General features: G+C 33.4%; 1 protein-coding gene across 1 annotated transcript in view; it reads left to right on the top strand.

Moving 5' to 3' along the window:
- CDIN1 (CDAN1 interacting nuclease 1) overlaps positions 1-21,927 on the top strand; it is a 124,212-nt gene that overhangs the window by 50,481 nt on the left and 51,804 nt on the right. The window contains exons 6-10 of the mRNA XM_058806820.1: positions 589-668; positions 1,023-1,072; positions 3,899-3,966; positions 9,090-9,155; positions 11,453-11,558. Coding sequence (XP_058662803.1) covers positions 589-668; positions 1,023-1,072; positions 3,899-3,966; positions 9,090-9,155; positions 11,453-11,558 — 370 coding nt within the window. The remainder of the gene's footprint in view (positions 1-588; positions 669-1,022; positions 1,073-3,898; positions 3,967-9,089; positions 9,156-11,452; positions 11,559-21,927) is intronic.

Raw genomic sequence — 21,927 nt, 5'->3', positions numbered from 1 at the left:
GTATCTCCTGTTTTACATTAGTTTTTCATTGTAGTGTTAATATCAGTAAGTTAAAAAAGATAGGTGCTAAAATTAGCTTCGTATATCTTTTGACTTATATTTGTACATTTCAAAAAGGCAGAGAACGCCTTTTCCCAGCTCTTAAATGCTCAGAAAAATGTGTCAAAACTGAGTAAATAAATATTTGAATTTGGAAACTAATAAATTGGAATCATGAAGTCCTTGAAAAGTTTCTTAAAGGCTGTTTAGAATTTTTACATATCTTCTAATAGGACATGAAGGTTATTTTGAGCTACTCTTACTGTATACTAAGCAGTTTCCTTAGAAGCTGTATGTGCTTCAAAAGCACAAACTGTCCAGTAGAATTAAGTAAATAAGGGCCTGCTTTCACCTTGGGCTGATAAAATCCTTTAATGTTTCAAGACTTTAGAGATAATTGTATCAGAATGGGTAAGTACTTATGAATGTGTAAGTTCGTATTTGCTGGGTGGATGATTTCCAAAATTATTAATATCATCAAGGTTTTTATAAATAAAGTGTAACTGAGCTAACAGGTTTTTTGTATGTTTTTTATTTTTATTTCTCTAGCCTCCAAAACTCTTATAAATAGCATGCTACGGGACCCTTCTCAGATTCCAGATGGAGTGCTAGCAAATCAAGTCTATCAGGTATTAATCACACTTGTTTTGTTTGGTTTGGGTTTTTTTTCCTGTGGCAATTCTGTTATCTGCCTAGCAGAGTAAAAGATTTTAAACCTCATTTAATTACTGTCATCATAAACTATCAGTGAGGTCAGAGTGCACTATAAATGGCAGTGCAATATTTGTGAGGGGAGCATTTCACTTTTTAATAGCTTGCTTTTATAGTGAATAAAAGCATGCAGTTTTTGTTTTCTGTGATTAAATCTGAACAGCATCTGATAGCCTTTTTGAGGAAAAGTAATTACTGTTTTTAAGATACTCTTTAACTATAATGGTTTTGTAGTTGCCCATCAGTATACTACTTCTCTTATTTGTCTGCAGTGTACTGTGAACGACTGTTGTTATGGACCACTGGTGGACTGCATCAAACAGTATCCTTTCCCATAAAATTTTAGGTGCACAATTGATGAGCTTAGACTGTGTGGAAGAGATGTGTCTAGCTTTAACCTGACATAAAGTTCTGCTTCACAAAACACATTTCATACTCCTGTCTTTTACATTCAGTCAGCTAGAGGGTCACTGCAGAGCTTTCTCTTAACTAACAAAAATCAGATGGACCATGGGAGGATGTCAGTTCGCTGGTTATACATTCATATATATATGCCTCATTGAACCTCTGTGGTTTAGATTAGTTGAAATGCATATCTGGTTTTTGCTTAAGACTAAGTGACCATGCTTTGAGTGGTGGAGTTGGTCTATATGATCTCTGGAGATACCTTCCAATCTCAGTTATTCTGTGATGAAATTAATAAGTTTCATACATAGTGTTCAACATTGTGACTTTGCTTTGTTATGAATATGAGTTTTAACTGAAATTTTTTCAAGTGCAGTTCAAGTGTGATTGACTGATTAGTATTTTTAAACTCCTACCTGACACTCCAGCGCAGTTATTTTATTTTGTCTTCTTCATAAAGGAGATTTAGCTGTAGTAAAAAACTATAAAAATATCCTGAATGTTCGGGGATATTTTTTTTATAGTGTTGAAATAATTAATTAGAGAGCCATATGGTATATACACTGAGGGAATTCCGTGTGGCACTGAATGTTCCAGATTAAGATTATAATTTGGTAGGAATGATCACCAAGAACCCAAATCTATTTTAATAAAATCTTGCAGGAGCAGCTTTTCTGTTTCAATCTGCAGTCAAAGGAAAACTTTCAAAATCATGGTCTGCTGTCCCAGAGCAGGCTAGTAAGGCAGTTCCTTCCCAAGTCCTAGAGAATCCTTGCATAAATCTCTGCATGCAGTCTGGGGGAAAATCTTGGTTTCACTGTCCCGCAAGATGGGAAAGCTGCAGTGATGTTTAGCTATTAATGAAAAACAGCACTTCATGTAGTTGCACATGTAGATACACATGATTGTCACTCCTTAAAAATACTTTCTTTCTGCTAGAAACACTTGTGTCTACTACAGCCTTAGCCCTGCCGCCATTAATTTTAACACCAGCAGGAGAGAGTTCTAATTGTCTTTGTATTTTGTGCTTTTAATTTGTAATTTTAGATATTCATTGAGATTATCTTCACAATTAAAAAAAGGTGCTCTGAAAGTGGATTAATCTAATAAGCCACACATTTTAAATGGTTGTTGATCATTGGTTTTCATATCCAGAATTTTAAGATTAATATTTTGTGGATGAGCAATCTGGCTGTAGTCTTATGAAAGTGCCAAGCTTAAAAATAACAAAGACACATATGTAGAATTATGAACCATTTTAAAGACTTATTTGCCTGCAATCTAGAAAAGACTTTTATATCCTCCTCATATTGTGGCTCAGATCGGTTGTTGAATATGCAGTGACGTCAATGAGAGTAATGAAGAGTTTTTCAATTCCATTTTGGTACAGAAAAGTTTAATACTAAGCTGTGTGAGTGCATTACTGTATGTTGCTGAATTAGATGTTAATTTTGAGGTGCATAAAATAGTTAAAAATCAATTTAAAGTTAAGGTTTTAAAAGCATAATGTCTTCTGAAGGATTGCATATTGATTTTAAATATAACTATCTAATTGTATATGCATGGACCAAAGTATGAAGTCAACCTTTTTGTAAATGCCAAGAGGCTATTTTTCAGTAATAGTTCAGATGCTTACGGGAAACTAGGCTGCTAGATTGCATGAGTAGAAAATGGCTTCTGATGTTATTTACAAGTTTTGCCCCATGGTCATTGCCATACATCAATAACAGGTATTATTATAGACTAAGTGTTTTTGCTTATGGTGCATTGTAAATTCTGTTTGCAATATTTTTCCTACCTTTTTGCCATTCTTCATTTGTCCCTTTTGTTCTGAAATTGCTAGTAGAGTTTAACATAATACAGTTTCAATTTATATAAGCTGTATATACATGTGAAGTGATTCCATAGAATAATTTTTTTGCTGTTCAATATGAAGGGTTCATATAAGCTAATTACTTAACTGTAATAGTAAGATGATCTGTAGTTTAAGTTTTAAGAAGTGACTTTAAACAGAATTTGGAGCTTAACTGCTTTTAACGTAAGATCTTTTATCATATTTTTCTCTAGGATTCTTCTTAAAAGCTTCCAGAATAGAACTTTGACCTCCAAGAGGATATATTAAAAATATTTCATATGGTGATTGTTTTACATATTCCAAGGAATAGGACATTTGATCAACAGGCAGTCGGTGAAGTGAAAAGGACTTCACTATAAAATATGATTTTATCTTTCCCTGACATTAGTTCATGCTTCTGAAAAATCAATTAAAAGGATGGATTTTTTACAGTAAGATGTTTCAGATGAATGTATTACCTATCATTTTCAAAATATAGAAAAAGAAAACCAGTTTGTTTTGTCCTTTGCTGGATTGGAGAATTGGTCGCTTGTCAGTAAAGTGCAACTTTAAAGGTATTTTACTGCAGGTTTTAGGATCACACTTTCTTTTATATTTAGAAGAATAAACAGTAAAGAAAAAAAATTGAAATACTGCCCTTAAATATACTGAATAAATATGGTTAAATGGGTCTTAATTCTATTAAGTGTGTGCTGTTGGTACAATAATCTGATTTTTGCAAAGTTGTGTATGCGTCTAAAAATCACTATAAGGATTTTCAAAAATTGGAGTTCATATCATTGGGCACTTCTGAAATGCAGATGAAGGCAAATAAATTCACTTTTGATGTTTCTATGAAGTTTCTTCTTTTCCAAAGTAATCTTGTATTTCTTAACCTAAAGCTATCAGTGCTATTGGGCATGAGCACGAAGTCTTGCTGCGAGAAATGCTTTTGGAAAAAAATCTCTCTTTCATAGGTAAGAATCTGTAGCAGAGGTTATCCAGTGAATTCTTAACTTCAGAGATGTTGGTAACTGTTTACCTATGACAAAATTCAGCCCCAATGCTCCTTATATTAGGTAGTAAAGGAAGAGTGAAATATGATTGATGCTATATATGTTATCTTTTATTGATTTAGAACTGAGCAGGAACTCAGTTCCTAATACCCTATATATACAGCACATGCACAGGCTTGCAATTAATATTTTATAGAATAAGTAGTTGAAAAAAATGCTTTAATATCTGCTGCAGTATTACTTTTGGTGTCATGAGATATTAGCCATAATCCAGGCCTTATGAGATTTAGGAAGAAGCATATGAAATATTAGCTTCAGAATGCTTTATGTATTAAAGAACTGCTAGAAGATTCACTCATTTACCTTGCTGTGCAGTTTCTGCTGAATTTTTGCCCTCTGCTTCCCAATTAATGCAATTACTCTTTTTAACACTCCCAATTTTTAAAGTTATTTTTGGGATTAATTAGTTAGGAAGTTACTTTCATTTTTTTCTTTTAGCCTGCAGTATGTTTCTTTTAGCCTGCAGTAGGTTTCTTTTACATGAGTGCCATTGAAATAAAGATTAATATTCAAAGTGTCCATTCTGTAAATGTGATTGCAAACAGTGACTTCTTAAAGCATGGATTCCTTATGTGATGAGACAGTGAAGTGAAATGCTCTCTTCTGTTAATGATTGGGCATTGTACTAAATTTGTGTGAATTTTGCTGGGTTTATCTGGAGCTATGATTTCTCCTGAAGCTATATCAGGTTAAGATTTTGGAAACCTTGAACAAATTTAAGAAGTTAGAAGGCATTATTAAACTTTTTAAGGCATTTGTCCACATGATTAAGGAACAGAATTAGTGTTCTCTTTTATTTTAGAGAAAAATGAAAAAAGGAGAGGATTAGTTACAAGCTTGCAAATGACACTATGAAAATATGAAGAGGCAAATTTTCTTATTTGACTGTAAGAGTGTAGATATAGATAATAGGCTTAAGCTGTAATTGCAGAGATGATGGTTAAAAAAAAACAAGATAAACAAACAGTTCTAGGAACAATAAATGTAAAACAAACTGCCAGGAAAGGTTGTAGAATCACCTTCAATGAAAAATTCAAGGCTGGATTTGACACTCATCTATCAAAGCTGGTAATGAAATCAATTCCATCACGATACGAGGGAATGGACTGGATGACTCAGTAAGGGATCCTCAACCCAATGAATTATCATTTTATTTGGCTTGTGTAAGCTTAAGAAGTATAAAAATCACATTTGAATTTTACTGTTTCATGACTTCGGATAAGCATCAATTTTTTCTTTAGAAATTAGCTCCAAGAAATTTGTGCTATCAAATTAAAACATCTAGAATGCGTTAACTTATTAGAAGAAGTTAGAAGTTAACTTATTAGAACTTATTAAAATATGAAGATAGAAATGAGAGAGCTTAATTTGTTGTTCACATTCTATATATAGTGAAGTATTGTTTAGTCATGATTTAAGATATGTTAAGATTTGTATTTATTATGTCTGTGATCATGTATCTATTTCATATCTATATATGTTTGGGATATTCTTAAAAATAAAACTTTCCCAATATTTGCAAGATGAACCCTACCAAGTCTCTTGCAATACAGCCTTTCCTTTCCAAAAACCTAGTTCCAAAACTGCTTGAAGAAAACACCATAAAAACAGAAGAGATGCCAGTATTTCCCATAGGTCTAAAAATTCAGGCTTTGTTGCGTAATACTTCATTCCTGTTTTGAAGAAGGCTTATGGTTTACATGGCTTATGGCTTGTAATTCCATTACTTTTTAACATGTTTCAAAGAAACAGAAATTTTGCAGTTCCCATATTAGTGGGAGTTCCCATATTCTGCATTACTGTTTCAAGAATAGTCAGGAAGTTTCTATCAGATGTGTTCACCTGAGCAACAGAGAGTCTAGTACAGGAGAGGAAAGTACAGTCACAGGACACAGTGAATATCAAGTGCCTCAGTATAGTCTTAGAGCATGAAGCATCTTTTTAGGTTCTGGACAGAATTTGTTTCTAGAGCAGTTGGCTTTCCAAGCCTTCAGATCAGAAGTAATACCTTCAGAGTCACCCTGGAATTGACTGGAAACCTATAGACACTAATGGGGGTTACATTTGATTAATCCACTCTTCATAAGAAGTGCTTCATATACCATATCCTCTCTTCAGCAAAAACACAGCTCTCTCCAGTCTTTATCACTTGGCCTGCTTGAGATTAAAGTGATCAATAGAAGCATTTTATCAAAATAGGCTCGCAGCTTCACATGCCATACTGAAATGGCAGGAGCTTCTAAGTTCTGTATAGGAATTTTATTTTTGTGTCTTTACCATGATTATGTTAGGAAAGTTTTTAGATATATGGGGAGCTATTGAGCTTTATCCTCCTTTGATTTCCACCAGTGGATATAAATCATGAAATCTGATCAGTGTTTTCTGCTGTAATCTTAAATTTGCAGTTGTAGCTCATTCATGCCTCAGCAGAGGAGGGCTAGTAGGAGAACAATGATGTGTTAAATGGTTCTGATTGAGTGTGACATTATGGTAAAGATGAAGCTGCAGTTTTGTTGAAAATCTAAATTAATGGGGTATCTGTTGACAAACTACTTATTAGGGCTGTTTCCACATAATTTTCAGACCTGAGGATTTATAAATGTAACTGTCAAAACTGCTGTGGGCTGGCTTTCAAGCAGTTACTGAATTATTTTTTAATCCATGCTGGAGTTTAAAGATCTTTTGAGGTGCAGAATGCTGCCTCTGTAGTTTCTGGAGCAATGTGAAACATACCTGGGCTGAAAAGCTAGTACTTCTTTTTGATGGTGTTATGGTTTAAAACAAAAATTTTATGGTGATTGTGAGGAGTTCGGGTAATTATTTCTTCCCCAGGGTTATAAAGCTTTAAAACACTTGGAGAAATACTAATGCAAAGCTCTGTTTCTGCACATGACAGATACATCAATAATAAACATGGTTTTTAATATGTTTTCCAATGTTAATCACAGTATGGAATGCTAGGAGAAACCACATGAAGACATTTAGAACCAGATATTTTAAAAAAATCATGTTCTTTTCCTCACCATGAATTAGTATGAAAAGATTTTAAAAGTATTTGGGCACCCTTGAAAAAACAATCTGCTGAAGAATATTAAAAGTAATGCTGATACAGATTCCAGTTCAGAGACTTGCCGTGTTGACCTATGAAAGGTGTTTACATCTGTTTTGGTTTTCAGTAAGTTTTTTAAGGGGCATTTGCCTTATTTTGTGGTACTAGCATTTGTTAGATGTGAAAGAAAAGACAGGCCTTTCTATTACTATTGCTTTTAAATGAAAAAAATTTCAGCTGGGACTTCCTATTTTCTATGCTAGATTATTTTAAGCAATTAAGAGCAGGTTGCTCTTAATTGTTAAATTAAAGTTAACTAAATTTGGATAAAATTGTTTTGTTGGTTTTTTAAAATAAGGATTAAAAGATTACATAGACCATTAATTCATTTTTATATTATGGCGTAAGACTTTCTATTCAGATGTTCTGTTAAATTAGAACTTTCTCGATCTTAACATGATTTGTATACTTGACAATTTAAGTTTCAAAAATTAGTCAAAAACCAAATCTGTCTCCAAATCCTAGAAATGTTTTTCATTATCTTATCATGTGATAAGAGTCATAATTTTATATTATGTGATAATGAAGTGTCACATTGCAAAGACTTATATTTAGTGTAGTGTGTTTATAATGAAGAAATGCTCTCAAAATTAAAAAAAAACTTATAGTACCACTCAAAAAGAATAAACACCTATTGCAGTTTACACTGATGTGAATGTTCAGATTTCCAAATTTACTTCTGTCCCAATTTCAGAATTAGTTCACTGTATAAAATACTTCAGAATTACATTCTTCAATGAAAAAGAGTGGGAGGGTTTGATTTTGGCAATATTACAGTATTTTGATTTCTAAGTTAGTATGGTTTTCTTGTCATTAAAATGTTACTTGGACTCAAACTGCTGACCTTTCAGGATTTGCACAAAGTATTCAAAAACTGAGTTCTGAACATTGGCCATGAAACTACTGTCCTAACCTGATAAATGGATTGGAAATAAGCTACCCAACAGTGAGAATGGACCATTAATTTTAATCAAAGGTGATGTAGAAAGGCGAATGGGATGCATGACAATGTCAACAGCCCAGTAGGTGTTAAGGGGCTACACAGCCTTACTTGTTACTAGGTAGTGCCATTAGTTGAGCTTGGGTGAAGACAGAAAGCCATGCCTGGAATTGAATGACCAGGTCACTCCAAATTCTAATGGAGAAATGGTGTTTCAGAAATACCAATGTAATGGTATCAGAAATCAAGGACAAAAAACATTAAGAGGTGGCATGGGCTTTTTTACTTTCTTCTTTTTTTTTCATTTTTTTAAAAGAAAGCTTCTTTTCCCTTTTGCAGTTTTGTCTTGCTCATTCATTATTATTTATTGAAATACTCATCTCTAATATTTTTAAACAATCAAGTTATAGACATAATGTTAGCAGAATGTCTAAATCTATGTTCAGAAACTGGAAAAATTCTACAGAATCCAGAATGCAAAAGAAACTAAAATTATGGTTTTTCTTTACTTTAATAAATTTCTGGGAGAGAAGGCTTTTCTTGCTCTTTTTCTTTAACAATTTTATGTTAACATTAAAAATAAAACCAAGGCAGTAGCAACAGTATATCTATGTTTGTGGTGCTGGTAGGATTAATCTTAACACATCCGAAGGTGGAGAGACTCTTCTTTCAATCAGTGAATATACCTCTTTATTTTGAATATTTGGAGGTTATAAAATACTGTATGACAGCTTGAATTAATGATGTTTATAATGAAGACATAAAAATGCAGAGATGACAAAGAAGCATTTTTATATCCATGCTTCAGGTTTTCTACAAAGGTTCATTTAATCTGACACAGCATTGCATGCATAAGAAAGATATGTATGATTGCATTAGTAATTCTTGCATTCTTATTTAGAATAAAATTAATTATGCTGCTGTCTACTTAATGGAATAGTTTCATAAACAGTAGTTCTTATTTTCTATGTGCAGCTGAAGATCAGCTTCGTGCAAAGGGTTATGACAAAACACCAGACTTTATTTTAGAAGTGCCAGTAGGTAAGTCTTTTAAAAGAATTTTTATTATTTTGTGTAGAAGTACTCATCTAAAATATTATGGCTACTTAAGTGAAGCATACTCTAGGATACTGTAAATAAGTCTCTTCAGGAGTTACCCAATAATTCTAAGAACTTCTAGTTTGAGTCAGAGAGGTTGATCCTAAATAGTGTTACCCAGTCTTTCTTCTTTAGTCTCTGCATGTTTTTATCTCATTAACAAAAAAAGGACAAAAAAACAACACTAAAAACCCCCAAATCCCTGCTCCCACTAATGTATTCTGCCCACTGCCATTCTGAACTAAACTCTGAAATAGCTAGAAATGTCTTTTACTTCTAGATCAAATCAGTTCATAGTCTTAAGATTATTACATTACACCTGTAGGTCATTGCATAAAGGTTTGTTATTGTGCAGTTATTCTTTTACCATCACTTTGCATCCAAATACAACTCTGCAGTTCTTTACTGTTTTTTAAAAGCCTGAATGGGAAGAAAGAATAAGGGAAAAAAGTAAGTATAAAGGTCATGTTAAAGTTCATCTGCCTTTTCTGGTCTTGAGGCCATGTGACAGCACTTGAATATCAGCAAGGAGGGAGTATCCACAGTCTTTCTAGGTAACGTGTGCGCGTGCTCAGCACCCTCATAGTGAAAAAGTGGTTGCTGATGTTCAGGTGGAGCCTCCTGTGTGTAAGTTTGTACCCATTGCCGCTGGTCCTGTTACTGGACACCACTGAAAAGAGCCTGCCTCCCTCTTTACCTGCTCTTCAGAAAGTTGCATACATTAGTAGGATTGCCCAGTAATGTGGACCATAATAAACACAGTACACACATGGTGTTAAGGGTACCCGCTTTTATATTAGGAGCATGAGGTCATATTCCACCTATTCAGGAGTCTGATCAAAAGGAAACTAGAAAAGCAACTACATTTTAATTCTTAAGAAGGGAAACCAGGGAACACCCAAAAGAATTATTTTTTTATTATTACCCTATTAGAAAGAAGGTTAAAAATAGTAATAATTCATTTGCATATATTTGTCTCAAATTCAAATAATAACAGTGCATTACTTCTTTTAAGTTATTGTAATCACCTGAGACTTAGAGGAAATCATGTTCTACCTGTTGTCTGAACTAAGGTATAGCAGTCCTTGGATTCTTTTCTTCATGACTGAGTACAAACCTAGGAAAGGCAGATGTTTCTTAGAATTAGCATCTGAGCTGATTTTACCTCAGCTGTTTTATCTCCTGGGGTCTAAAGGTGTTGGGGGTGGGGAAGGATGTAGTAGTGTGGGCCTACACAAGTTAACTCGGTTACTGAGAGCAGGGCAGTGGTGGCACATAGAGCTTAGTATGGTGACTTCATGAGTTATTTTCCCAGATTCCCTGAGTAATTTTGCAGTCTGTAGTCAATCATTTGCTGCTATAGCCTCTTGTAATCTTTCTGTGTAGTGCTTCTAGGTTTGCATGCTCTCTGAAAACCTCACTCCAAGTTAAATTTATGCCAGGGCATCATGGTTATGGATCTTGTAGGTAACTCAAAATAACCATAACATTTTTAAAGATCTTAACAATGATACCTAACAACACCTTTTTGGAGAAAGAATGATTTCTTCTGCAAAATTACATTGCCATTAAGAAAAGACATTGCTTTTTCAAAAAAAAAAAAATATATTATTTTATTAATATTAGTAGTTCACTCCTGCAAGAAATGAGGAAAGACATGAACCAAAGCAAATGCCAAAGCATAGAAACAAAATCATATTTTTTCACATAAGCCTTCTTACTCCTAACTTTTCTGATAAAACATTACTGGTTTTACAAAAGAAAGGAAGCAGACACATGTCCAGGATAAATTTCCTTCCCTTTCTTATACCTTCCATTCTGGATTGGTGGCAAGTGTCTGTCTGTAGCAGCTTATCTAACTGTTTTGATCATTCAGCAGAAATTTCCAATTTCTTACCTGACAACTACCTTCCAGCAAAGTAAGGGTAGTAGAAGAATACAGCTGCTTCTTAGTCTAATCTCTTTTTTTAATATTCTCTTTGCATTAGAATAAATGCAGATATGTGGAACAGGGTGTAATTAAACTGAAATTCATGTGATTATCTGTTTAAAGTATTTTCTGGTATTTTTTTAAATGCCCTATGTACATATTTGAAAGAAAATTTTTACAAATATGTAACGTGGTTGCAAGCATGAATTATGTGGTAGATTGTGGAGTAAATAGAATGTTCCCTAACACAGTCTTACAGGCTGTTGAGTGTGATTTTCAGAGTTCAGTTTGTTTTTTGCTGTCACCCTAGCTGTGGAAGGACACATCATTCACTGGATTGAAAGCAAAGCCTCATTTGGTGATGAAAGTAGCCACCAAGCCCACTTGCAGGACCAGTTTTGGAGCTACTGGAACAGGTATATTTCTGTTCATTTTCCTTATAGATAAATAGGAATTCATTTTAAAAAGAAGTTATCGGATAAAACACTACTGACTCAACATGTTATTAATCTGACATTTTGAATGTCATTAATTAGCATTTCAGGTTGGTGTGCTGAAATATTTATGAAAAATTGAGATCTTAATTTTTAACGTGCAGCAAAAATATATGGTGATTTTACAGTGATGCTAGAGTAAGTGATGTTGGTACAGAAGTTATATGCCAGTTTTTTAATACCTAACTTAGAAGGAAGATTTTGCTGTAATGTTATGGAATATGTACAAAGTGACAAATTTGTTAAAATATCTTCCCAGTCTAACCAAGTGGGATTTGTGTAGAAAGGACATTATTGCTCATTGTCATTGTAAGTAGGACAGTACTGTTTCACAGTGGGTTTTTTTTAATGAAGTATTTCTTTTGTACATTTGAAGCAATAATTACAATTATCTTCAAGTTGAAAATGTAGTAAGTATTTGCAGTTTAAGGGGGAACAAAAGTTGTACTAGACAGAATTTTGTGGGATGCTGATGGTATTGGTGTAAAGATATTTTCTCTTAAATATGGTTAAAATGCTTCTTCTTTATTGTTCTAAAAGTCATTATTGTGTATATTTATAAATCTTTATATGGTACTAGACACCTCCTCACTAGACACCTCCTCACCTCCTCATAAAAGAGTACTAAACACAATGCTTCATCCTCAATGCCATTTTTCTATGTATTAGAACCCTAAGCAAGATAATGAGGCAAATTAAACCTTTAATAACAGATTGTTTTAAAACATAGATTTAGAAGTCTTCTCAGTGTCCACAAGAGACCATCAGAGGGATAGTGGAGAACATGGCACAAGTGTGTGAACGTGCAACAGTCTCTGTTCCAATATCAGAGCCTAGTCTGGTGACAATCAGTATTTCAGCTGAATATGAAAATTGCTAGCATTACCTTTGGAAATACCTTAAAAGCAGGTTCAATAGAAAGCAGCAGAGAAAGGGAAACCAGATCTTGACAATAACATCATTAAAGTGCAGAATTGTGCTCTGCAGCAACATTCTTGATTGATAGAAAAAGGACCTGCTCCTACTTGGCAATCTCAGAAAGCAGAGAGTTGGAAAGCTTGAATCAAGGTAATGGGAAACTTGGAAGGCTGTCAGTTGTTGGATGATGATATTGTATTCTAGAAGAGTTGAAGAAAGTAAATTGTGAAACACTGAATGTAAAACTTAGAAAGAAATTTGAGTACATATGATATCTAGGCAAAGGGTGAGAATGGCAGGAAAGATTGTGATGCAAACGTTGCTGACCTGCACATCAGTGTAAAGGAAAGGGAGCAGCTCAGGCTAGGAGAAGACCATTAGATGTACTGGAATACTTTCTGAGTGTACAGGGTGTGTTTGAAGGCATCCATTATGGTGTCAGAGAAGAGCACCTCCAAGAAGTGAATTTCAAACTGATAACTTGAGTTTAAAGATACTAAGTTAAGATGTACAAAAATGTTTGATTCTTTAGTGCAGTGAATTTGCATTCATTTAAAGGAAGCTAGAACTCTTCATAATAAGATTAGTTACACCCTAAATCAAAAATTTAGGTTAATTATGGAAATTAGGCAGATTTCTGTGAGGTTTTTTAAGGAATAATTCCTGTTAGTTTTAATTTTGGCACTGCTTGGCCAAGCTGACAGCCACATCTTCTGAAATGAGTTCTGAATTACTGTAGTTTCTAATATAATGACAGTTGGGTTAGTGAACAGATATTGACAGATTGGGTTGCATGGAGGTTAGACAGTTAAGTTTCATTGGTCTCTGGAACTATTTATATGAAAGAACACAGTTGCAACTGCACAAACTGTGAACCAATTTTGTATTATTTTATCAGTCTATGCAGAGGTCTTTCAAGAGATTCTCAGTCAATTTACTACACCTTTGTGTCTCACTTCCTCTTGAAAGAGAAATTATTTGGAGAACAAGCAAGAGTTCACAATAGAGTTGATATGATGCTCAAGTAACAGTTTAGGATTTTTTTAAACCTGATCCATTGGTTGAACTTAAAGCAGAAATGAAATTGAAGAGAAAATCTGTATCACCTGTTAGATGTGGAGAGAAACACAAATCTAGATACTTTGAAAGGAATGAACCTTTTCTGTTCAGCTTTTTTATTGCTTATCTAAAAATTGTGAGTCAACCTGGAAAAGTTTCTGTGTTCTTTTCTCACATGTCACAGATGTAAGATGAATTTTATTCAGAATCTGACTGAAAACTTTGAACATAGCTGGGGCTTGTTTGCTGTTATGTGTGTATTTCATTAAATCCTGTACTTTGTGCTAACTAAATCTGTGAGTGTCTTAAATTGGTCTGTACTGACAGGAAAGAAATGGCACTTTCTCATTTAACAGAACAGCTCCCTAGATGCAGTCAACCATGTCTGTTCACCTCAGTGCAGAAGAACACCTTTTTATTACTCTGAGTTCTGCAGGGACAGCTTAGCAAGGTTTTTTATGGCTCATACATCAATGGTATTGTTAAGCAATTTTCAATTGCAGTGGTGCACTGCAACCTCATCTTCAAATTAAGCTTCACATTAAAAATGTACAAAGTGTACCTTGTCAGTGGATTTGCACAGTTATAATTTAAGGTGTTGTTTAGATATTGAGATTTTTCAATAATAAAGAAGCATGTAAAGGCAAGTTTGGTCTTGCATGTTCCCAGATTGATTTTGCAGAGTTATGTTTTGGGAAAAAAAGCTATTTTATATACTGGTCAAACTTAGTATGAAGTGATTAATATACTTCCCTCAGTATGTTTATTCCTTCAGAGCAGTGGCATCCACTGAGCAGACTGTAGCTTACACTGCTACTGGGTAAACAGAGAAACTCCATGTACAAAATATAATTGCCTTTTGCACAAGTAGTAGATACCACACTTTTCATTTTTCACTGGTCTACATTGCTGTATTTGTTGTAACTATGAGAATAAAAGCTATTGAATTGTTAGTGTGACCAAAGGTAATTTGGAGAGTATAAACAGCAAGTTACACAGATTGCATTTTAAAATGGGGTCTGTGAACATGTTGTAAATTATTTCAGGGTTTAGATGAATGTTGCTGTTTCTTTTTCTTTTCTCCATAGTGTCTGATTTTATAACTTTTTTTAAAATTAAATTAAAAATTGGAGTCCTAGCTGTAAAAGTCTGTTTGTCAGAGCTGACAGGCATGACTACTGTCTTCTAAGGATATACAGATCATCAACACATGGTTCAAACAGTAATTAGTGGGTGCACTGTCAGTGACTTGCTGTAAGAAATAAACTCAAATACAGCAATTTAAATTTTCTATCTTGTTCAAGCATGGCTAAGGCATATGTACAGTCTGGAATGTAATTTCTAGAGAGTCCCAGGAGATAGCTTGACGTCATTATTAGCTAAAGAAACTTTACTATAGGTGAGGAAAAGCATAGGAAAATGTCATATTTGACACTGTTATAAAACTAAAGGCAATTTCACATAGTGAAAAAGAAGCATTTCATCTTCTCTTTGAATAAAAATGGTAAGTCATCTCTCTACTAGATTCCTTCCAGCATTTGTTTTTGTTCTACATGTTTAGTCCTCTACTTCTGCTTTTTTGAAAGAATAAATAAAAGCAAGTTTCTCATAAGTAATTTTAAAATAATAATCACACTTTTTGGAAGCCTAAATTCATGATTCATTGTGTTGTTAAAAGGTGCATTATGCTTAATCTTGGGACTTCAGTTCATAGCTATAAGTCATAGTAAAATTATTAAATTATCATAGAGCCCTGTCGATTAATAAAAGGGTATTTAATTCAGATAAGTACAAACAGAAATGATGCAAAAGATTGTATTTCACAACACAAACTCAGATAATGTGTTCCTAGGTTTTTGTGAGAAAAGTTTTGCATTCAAATTCATTTACAGCTGACAGTAAGGATGAATTCTTTGTGAGCAAAGTCTGAATCAGGAGATCAGAATTACAAGCATTTTTTGCTGTTTACCTCTTTAAATTGGTTTGACAGGTTACTGTGAAGACTGTTGAAGTAAGAAGTGATGTCTGATTGTAGGGGAAGAGGGAGATTTGCTGTGGGTTTGTGCATGTCTGTTCCATTAACAAGTTTAGTATTCTTCAGTTGCAGATGGTTGAAAAATTGTTTTGGTGAGTTGGAAACCATTGTAGCAACTTGACTTGGAAGAAATCTTGGGAGTTACAGTTGTCAAGTGGCTAGGAAAACTGTTCATGCATACCCAGTATCCAAAGCAGCCCAAATATAAAGAATGAAAGGTCATTCTTCTTGAAGTTTGATGGTTTGTTGACATATTTTGACATACTGGTACAATGCTGAAAGGTTTTGACCTTACTGCTACACTGAGGGACTTAGGGTTTGTTTAGCCATCTAATGCTTGTAGATTTTCACACATACTGTGTTTTGCTATGCTCCTTTTTCTCTCCCTTCTGGCTCCACTTGAATTACTAAATTAATCTTAACAAAATAGGATGTAGATAGAAGAGAGAGTTGAGGGTGATTTTTACTGCTTAGGACTTTATATAGTAAGTTTCTTCAAAACTAATTAAGTTTTTTTAAGTGAATTACTATGCCAACTTGCTAACCTTAGCAGCACTGAGTAAGATATGTTTGTTTATAGACAAGAAGGGAACCAAGAACAGTGAAAAATGCTATTTTCCACTACTTTACTAGTAGAAAATGCAGTAGTATACTTTGTGAAGATGATAAAATTCTGTGTTCTTCTGCAAGAATAACAGATACAAGTGTAATATATGTATCGCATGCACACAAACACCTACAGAAGCATATCTCTGCACTTTGCAAAGTCCTGGATACATTCAACCTATCTCCAATAGCATTTCAGTTTAATTACTTTTGTCTTTATTTAATGACACATGAACAGTATAAAAATCAACATGTATCTTATGCAATTTTTTTTTACTCCAGCTCAAAAGTAATGTTATAAGTAATGTTTAAACCTGTTATGCTCTCTTCAACTATGTGATTGAAAAACAGACCATGAAGACATTTTGACTGAGACCATGGCTTATGCATAGCATAAGTTAATTGTTTTGCTGAGTATTATAGATTGTTTTATTTTGTATCAAAACTAATTTTTGTCAAAGCAAAGAAGGAACATACCATATTTTATTAATATTATAGTTTGTGTTTGAGTGATTGATATTAAGTATATATTTTCATGCATTGTTCTCCTTAGGTATTGTATTTCATACAAGCATGAAACTGGGATTTTCATTATAATTTAATGCTCTTATGTAAGCCTCTTTCACTACTAGATTGTTACATCCTGAACTTCAAAAATAGTAAATTAAGCAGTTTATGTCTTTGTTTACATTATTTTTCCCTTATATTTTTCTGTACTGTCTTAAATATTTTGTTGTCACAGGAAATTTGTGTAGTCTAGACAGAGCATTTTCAGCTTCCTTCCATATTACTGCTAGGCTTCAGCTCCAGTTCTCCTGGTATTTCTCATTCAGATTAGACAAGCATCTAAGTTTATGTACGATGAGAGCTGACAGCATAGATCCTGCTATTCTTGCCAAAGGCCTGGTTGCACACACTCCACTATGTCAAAGAATGTCAACCCCCCACAGACCTTACCTTTCAGAATTCCTTGTAATTTTTAATTGACATTTACATCTGACATTTTCAATGTATCTTTTAGTGTTGGTTCTTTATCTACCTACTAGTAGTTAAAACCAATCCAAAGCAAAAAGAATGCCTTCCTGTGAGCTATGATATCATGTATTTTTTATTTAACAAGGTCAAGTTGCTGGGCTGAAACTCAAGAGTTATCAGCTCCCTCTTCCTTTTTCTAACTCTGGAGGTGCTAGTCTGATTCATTTCAAATGACAATTGAAGAGGGTAACAGGCATCTAAAGTGAAATTTTACTCTTAGTACTAATGGACAAAGCATAAGAGTATTATTGTTACTGTGCATCACACGCAGAAAGGATGCAGAGATTTCAAGGAAATTTTAATACTAATAGGGACTCTCCTTTGAGTCAGGTACTTGAACATTGAAGGTGCAAATATTCATACCTGTAAACATGCAAGGTATGCTAAGAGCATAATATTGTGAATGAAGTAAAACTGGCAAGTATGTCATTTAGCTACATGTTGCAGTTGTTGTGCTTCTTTGCCGTTAGAAATCTCAAGTTTTTATTTGGGTTACAATGCTAAAAGCCTAATAAATTAGTTTGAGCATAATTATCCATCTACTAGAAGTTAGAATGAAGGACTATAGTTGATCATAAATGTCACAAAGCAAAAGTAGAAGCAGCATTTTGTCACAAATAATGCTGCTTTTCTTCTAATTAGTTAATTTACATTTTGCAAATTAAGGGCAAGATTCAGACAGAAGATAATCTAGTAGCATATCATAGCTTTACTGACCTATATTTGTATATGCCAAATTTAAGTTAATTAGAAATGTAGATGCTGTTTGTTTTATCTGTCAAAAAGCTCATGTTAAAAAAAAAATCTAGACACACTTTTTCCCCCAACATTTATCATCTAAATAATAGTCTTGCCAAGATGGCAGCCTCATAATAAACTCTTTTCAGTGGAGTGATGGGTAATGAAGCTTGCTTGTGAAGGCAGCGAAAAATGTTGTCTAGCCAAATGTGTGGATATGATGGCTAGAGAATCAGTGGACTTTCTCAGTCATCAATCTTTTTAGTAGCCTCTTACACATCTGAATATTTTGATAGATGATCTAATAATTGAGTTATCTATCTTTCTAACTATCAGAGTTGCATAAAAATTATTCTCACATGCTATTGAATATTATATATATTGAGCATCCAGTAAATTTTTCAAAAAAAGTCCAAGAGGTAGAGGAATTTTGTCTTAAGCAGCCTTTAATATATTAAATGATAAATTACTATGTATAGAATACAAAACTGTATGTACTAATATAAGGAAAAAATAAATAATGTCAATAGCTGATTACAGATAGGACTCAGTAAATAAAGCATTTACAAGTATGACACTGGTGAGGTTAATACACAATCTAAGTAATTTGAAGTACAAAATGAGTGGATTCGTAGTCCCCGAGCAGTTGATGGACAGGAATCACATTTCCACTCAGTTGCACAAATTCCTTGTGCCTAAATCTTGGCTTAAGGAAAAAGAAATACACTATAGTGTACCAGGTTTCCGTTCAGCGTCTGTGAGAGCTCTGAGAGAGTTCCTTTTGATTAAAGATGAGACTGAAATGTATATATTGAAACTTCCTACATTTTATTTATTCTGAGTGATTGTACAATATGGATTCCTGTTTCCAGAGCACAAGAATCTACTTCCCTAGAACACTAACCCTAGAACACTAATCTTGTGTTAGTGGAGGCACTGAGGATATTTGGATAAGTTGCATTAAGCACATCATCAGTTGTGTCTTACTAAAGCTTCAGAGTGGCAGAGCAAAATGCTTGTTGGTGTTTGTGTATTTTTAAAATGCTGCATTATATAATTCTTAACTTCAAATGCATTTCTGGTGTGGTAAAAATTATTTTAACAATAAGAAATACATTGTTGCATTAAGAATATTTTTCCTGCCTCAGTACCACCAGTTTATGTTCAATTACATAATTTTGTAGAGATTGTAAAATGTTCCTTCTTGTAAATTCTTGGAAACTGTGTGATGAGGATTAATTTCTTAAATTTTTTTCAGTTTTTTAGTACTTTTCTTGTTTCATAACTAATGCAAGGTATAAACAAGTATGTTTGATGAATAGTTCTCCAGTTGGCAAAGAGGCTTTTCTTTCTTTGTTCAGAACTTGAGTGACTTTCTTGAGGATATCAAGAAGTTATTCACTGATTTCAGAATTTTAATGGAAAAGTATCAGAGGGATTTTCTTTGTAGTTACTACCTGTTTAAAGGAGTATGAGAAAAATGTATTTTAAGGACTTGCATGTTATCATCATTTGACAACACTTTGTGAAAGTATCATTGAACCTCATGGGACCTTGCTACTGCATATGGATCTGCAAATTGAACAAACCTTGGGCTGTCTCACTGGCAGTGGTTGTGACTCTCATGCTCAGTAAGTCAAATTTTTGATGTTTATTAGTTCTTCCTAAACTAATAAATAGTTAAGTTGGATAAAATTTGAGTACACATAAAGCAAGACACCGAAGTAAGGTGATTTGAGTATCAAAAATGTAAAAGTTTCCAATAAAGTTTGGCTCTGAAGTTCCACATTTATCTTGCCATATTGCATCCCATTTGAGTATTTTACATTTTTGTCTTCAGTAATATTTAGATTGATTTTATGCAGTTTTAAGTTACATAAGGAAGATATTACAGAAGTATATTTTAAACCTAGAACTAAGGCATTAGAAAACAAGTTACAAAAAAAAGATTACATTATTCTGTTTTATTACTTCTGAATGTATAAATTCATAAGCAATTAACTGGAGTTTATCAACATCAGTGTTCTGTGGCTTCTTCTGCCCTTAAGTAAATTGGCAGTTATTCTAGTAAGCATTTGTAGCATTTCTGCTAGAGAATATATCAAGTTCCTAAGCATGCACAGTGTGTTATATACAGTTACAAATATGTATGTATTTGTATACTTTATGAATGTTTAGGTCTTTATTTAGGAAAGAGGTCTTCATTTCCCTCTCCAAATCTAAATATTAAGCATCTGTGTTCCTTCTTTTCATTTGATTAGCATGCTCTCATCCATCACTAGTCTTTGATATGAACATCAGGAAATCATGTCCTTTTATTTAAATGATAAATATGCCTTTGTCATGAATACTTACAGACATCCAAGATTTACATCTGAATTGTCAAAGTGTAACTGCAGGCTTCTCTGTTGTGTGACATTATTAATGAAATAAAGAACTTTAATTTTTTTGATGGATAAGCCTTAAATATTGACACTGCAAGGCTAAATTACTTGTGATGCTGCAAAAATTTTTCCTTCATCCATTGTTTTTCTAAGATGTGTTGTTTATCAGCAAGAGACAATCAGCTGCATGAGAATCTCTGCAGACATTCCTATTTACATGTTCCAAACCTGTCTCTTCATGTTTCATTATTTAGGTCTGATGTCTAGTTAGCTCTTATCAAAACTAATACCATCTGAAGTACCAGGCTTCCGGTACACACACAACCAACATGAAAATTTCAGTCTCACTAATATTATTAAAGACAAGATCTCTTTAAACCTGGGCTTTGTTTCAGTGTCTAGATAAGTTATATCTTGGAGATTCATTTCAGTGAATGAGTCACTGCTGTTTCAATAGATGAAATACATCTGCAATTATATTCTGCATGTTTTTAAATTTAAAAAATAGCACAAATACAAGTATTTAGATTAAAGCTTTGGTACCATTCTTACTATGTCTTGATGCTATTAAGGCAGAAAGAGCTGCTGTGTGGCTGTCTTCTTATTGTTGGAATAGTACAGCAAGTTAAAATGTTTTGTAAGACAAACACCTAGATATGATTTTATAAACTGTTTTATCATCTATTTGTAGCAAAATATGAATGTGTCAGGCAAATAGGTAATTGAATTTTAGTTCCTACACAAAGCCAGTCTTCCTTGAAATCTCTAGGTTTACTTACACAGGATAAAACATTTTTTCCTCCTTTTATTCTGCTCATTCATTCATTGTATTCTGAGTATATCATGATTGAATTCATTTCATGTTCTAAGTGCTGAAATGCTGAAATTCAGTCTTTGAAATGTATAGTTTCAAGGTATTGCTATTTATAATCTTTAAAATTCACAAAATTGAATTTTAAAGATTATAAAATTGAAAGAAGAATTTAGTGAGGGATCCTACAAAATAATTTAAGGGCCCAGGTCAGTTGATAATTGCAATATTCTGTAAAGTCATATATACAGTACACTGCAATAATTGGAATTTTTACAACTTTTTTGTGTTGTTTATCTCAGAAACTTTTACAGCAACATTTCTTGTGTAGTCAATTTTTTTTTTCTTCCAAGCTTATTTTATGAAATCATGTAAAATGGAACTTAGTACTTTTTTTTTTTTTTTGAAAGTGCTATTTATTTTAAATTAATTAAAATTACACATAATTCAGTCTTTCTGTAGAAGGACTTTGAATACTTTTGAAAGTATATTCTCATTTACTTGCTTCAAAAGAAGAAATATCTTGGGTCCTTTTCAACCCAGCCCAACAAAGTGAAGTGGTATTTTCTGGCATACGAAGGATGCCTGTGAGTTTTTGAGACACTGAAGCTGTAACCAAACTTGAAGAAAATGATGGCAATGAGCTTCTGTCCAGAGTTAATCAGCTGCAGAATTTGTAAACTGCATATGTGTCAAAGTTGAAAA

The sequence above is a fragment of the Ammospiza caudacuta genome, chromosome 6, assembly GCF_027887145.1.
Source record: "Ammospiza caudacuta isolate bAmmCau1 chromosome 6, bAmmCau1.pri, whole genome shotgun sequence".
In the NCBI taxonomy this organism is placed as follows: domain Eukaryota; kingdom Metazoa; phylum Chordata; class Aves; order Passeriformes; family Passerellidae; genus Ammospiza; species Ammospiza caudacuta.
The sequence above is the reverse complement of the archived record's forward strand: the minus strand, read 5'-3'. Positions and strand labels throughout refer to the sequence as shown.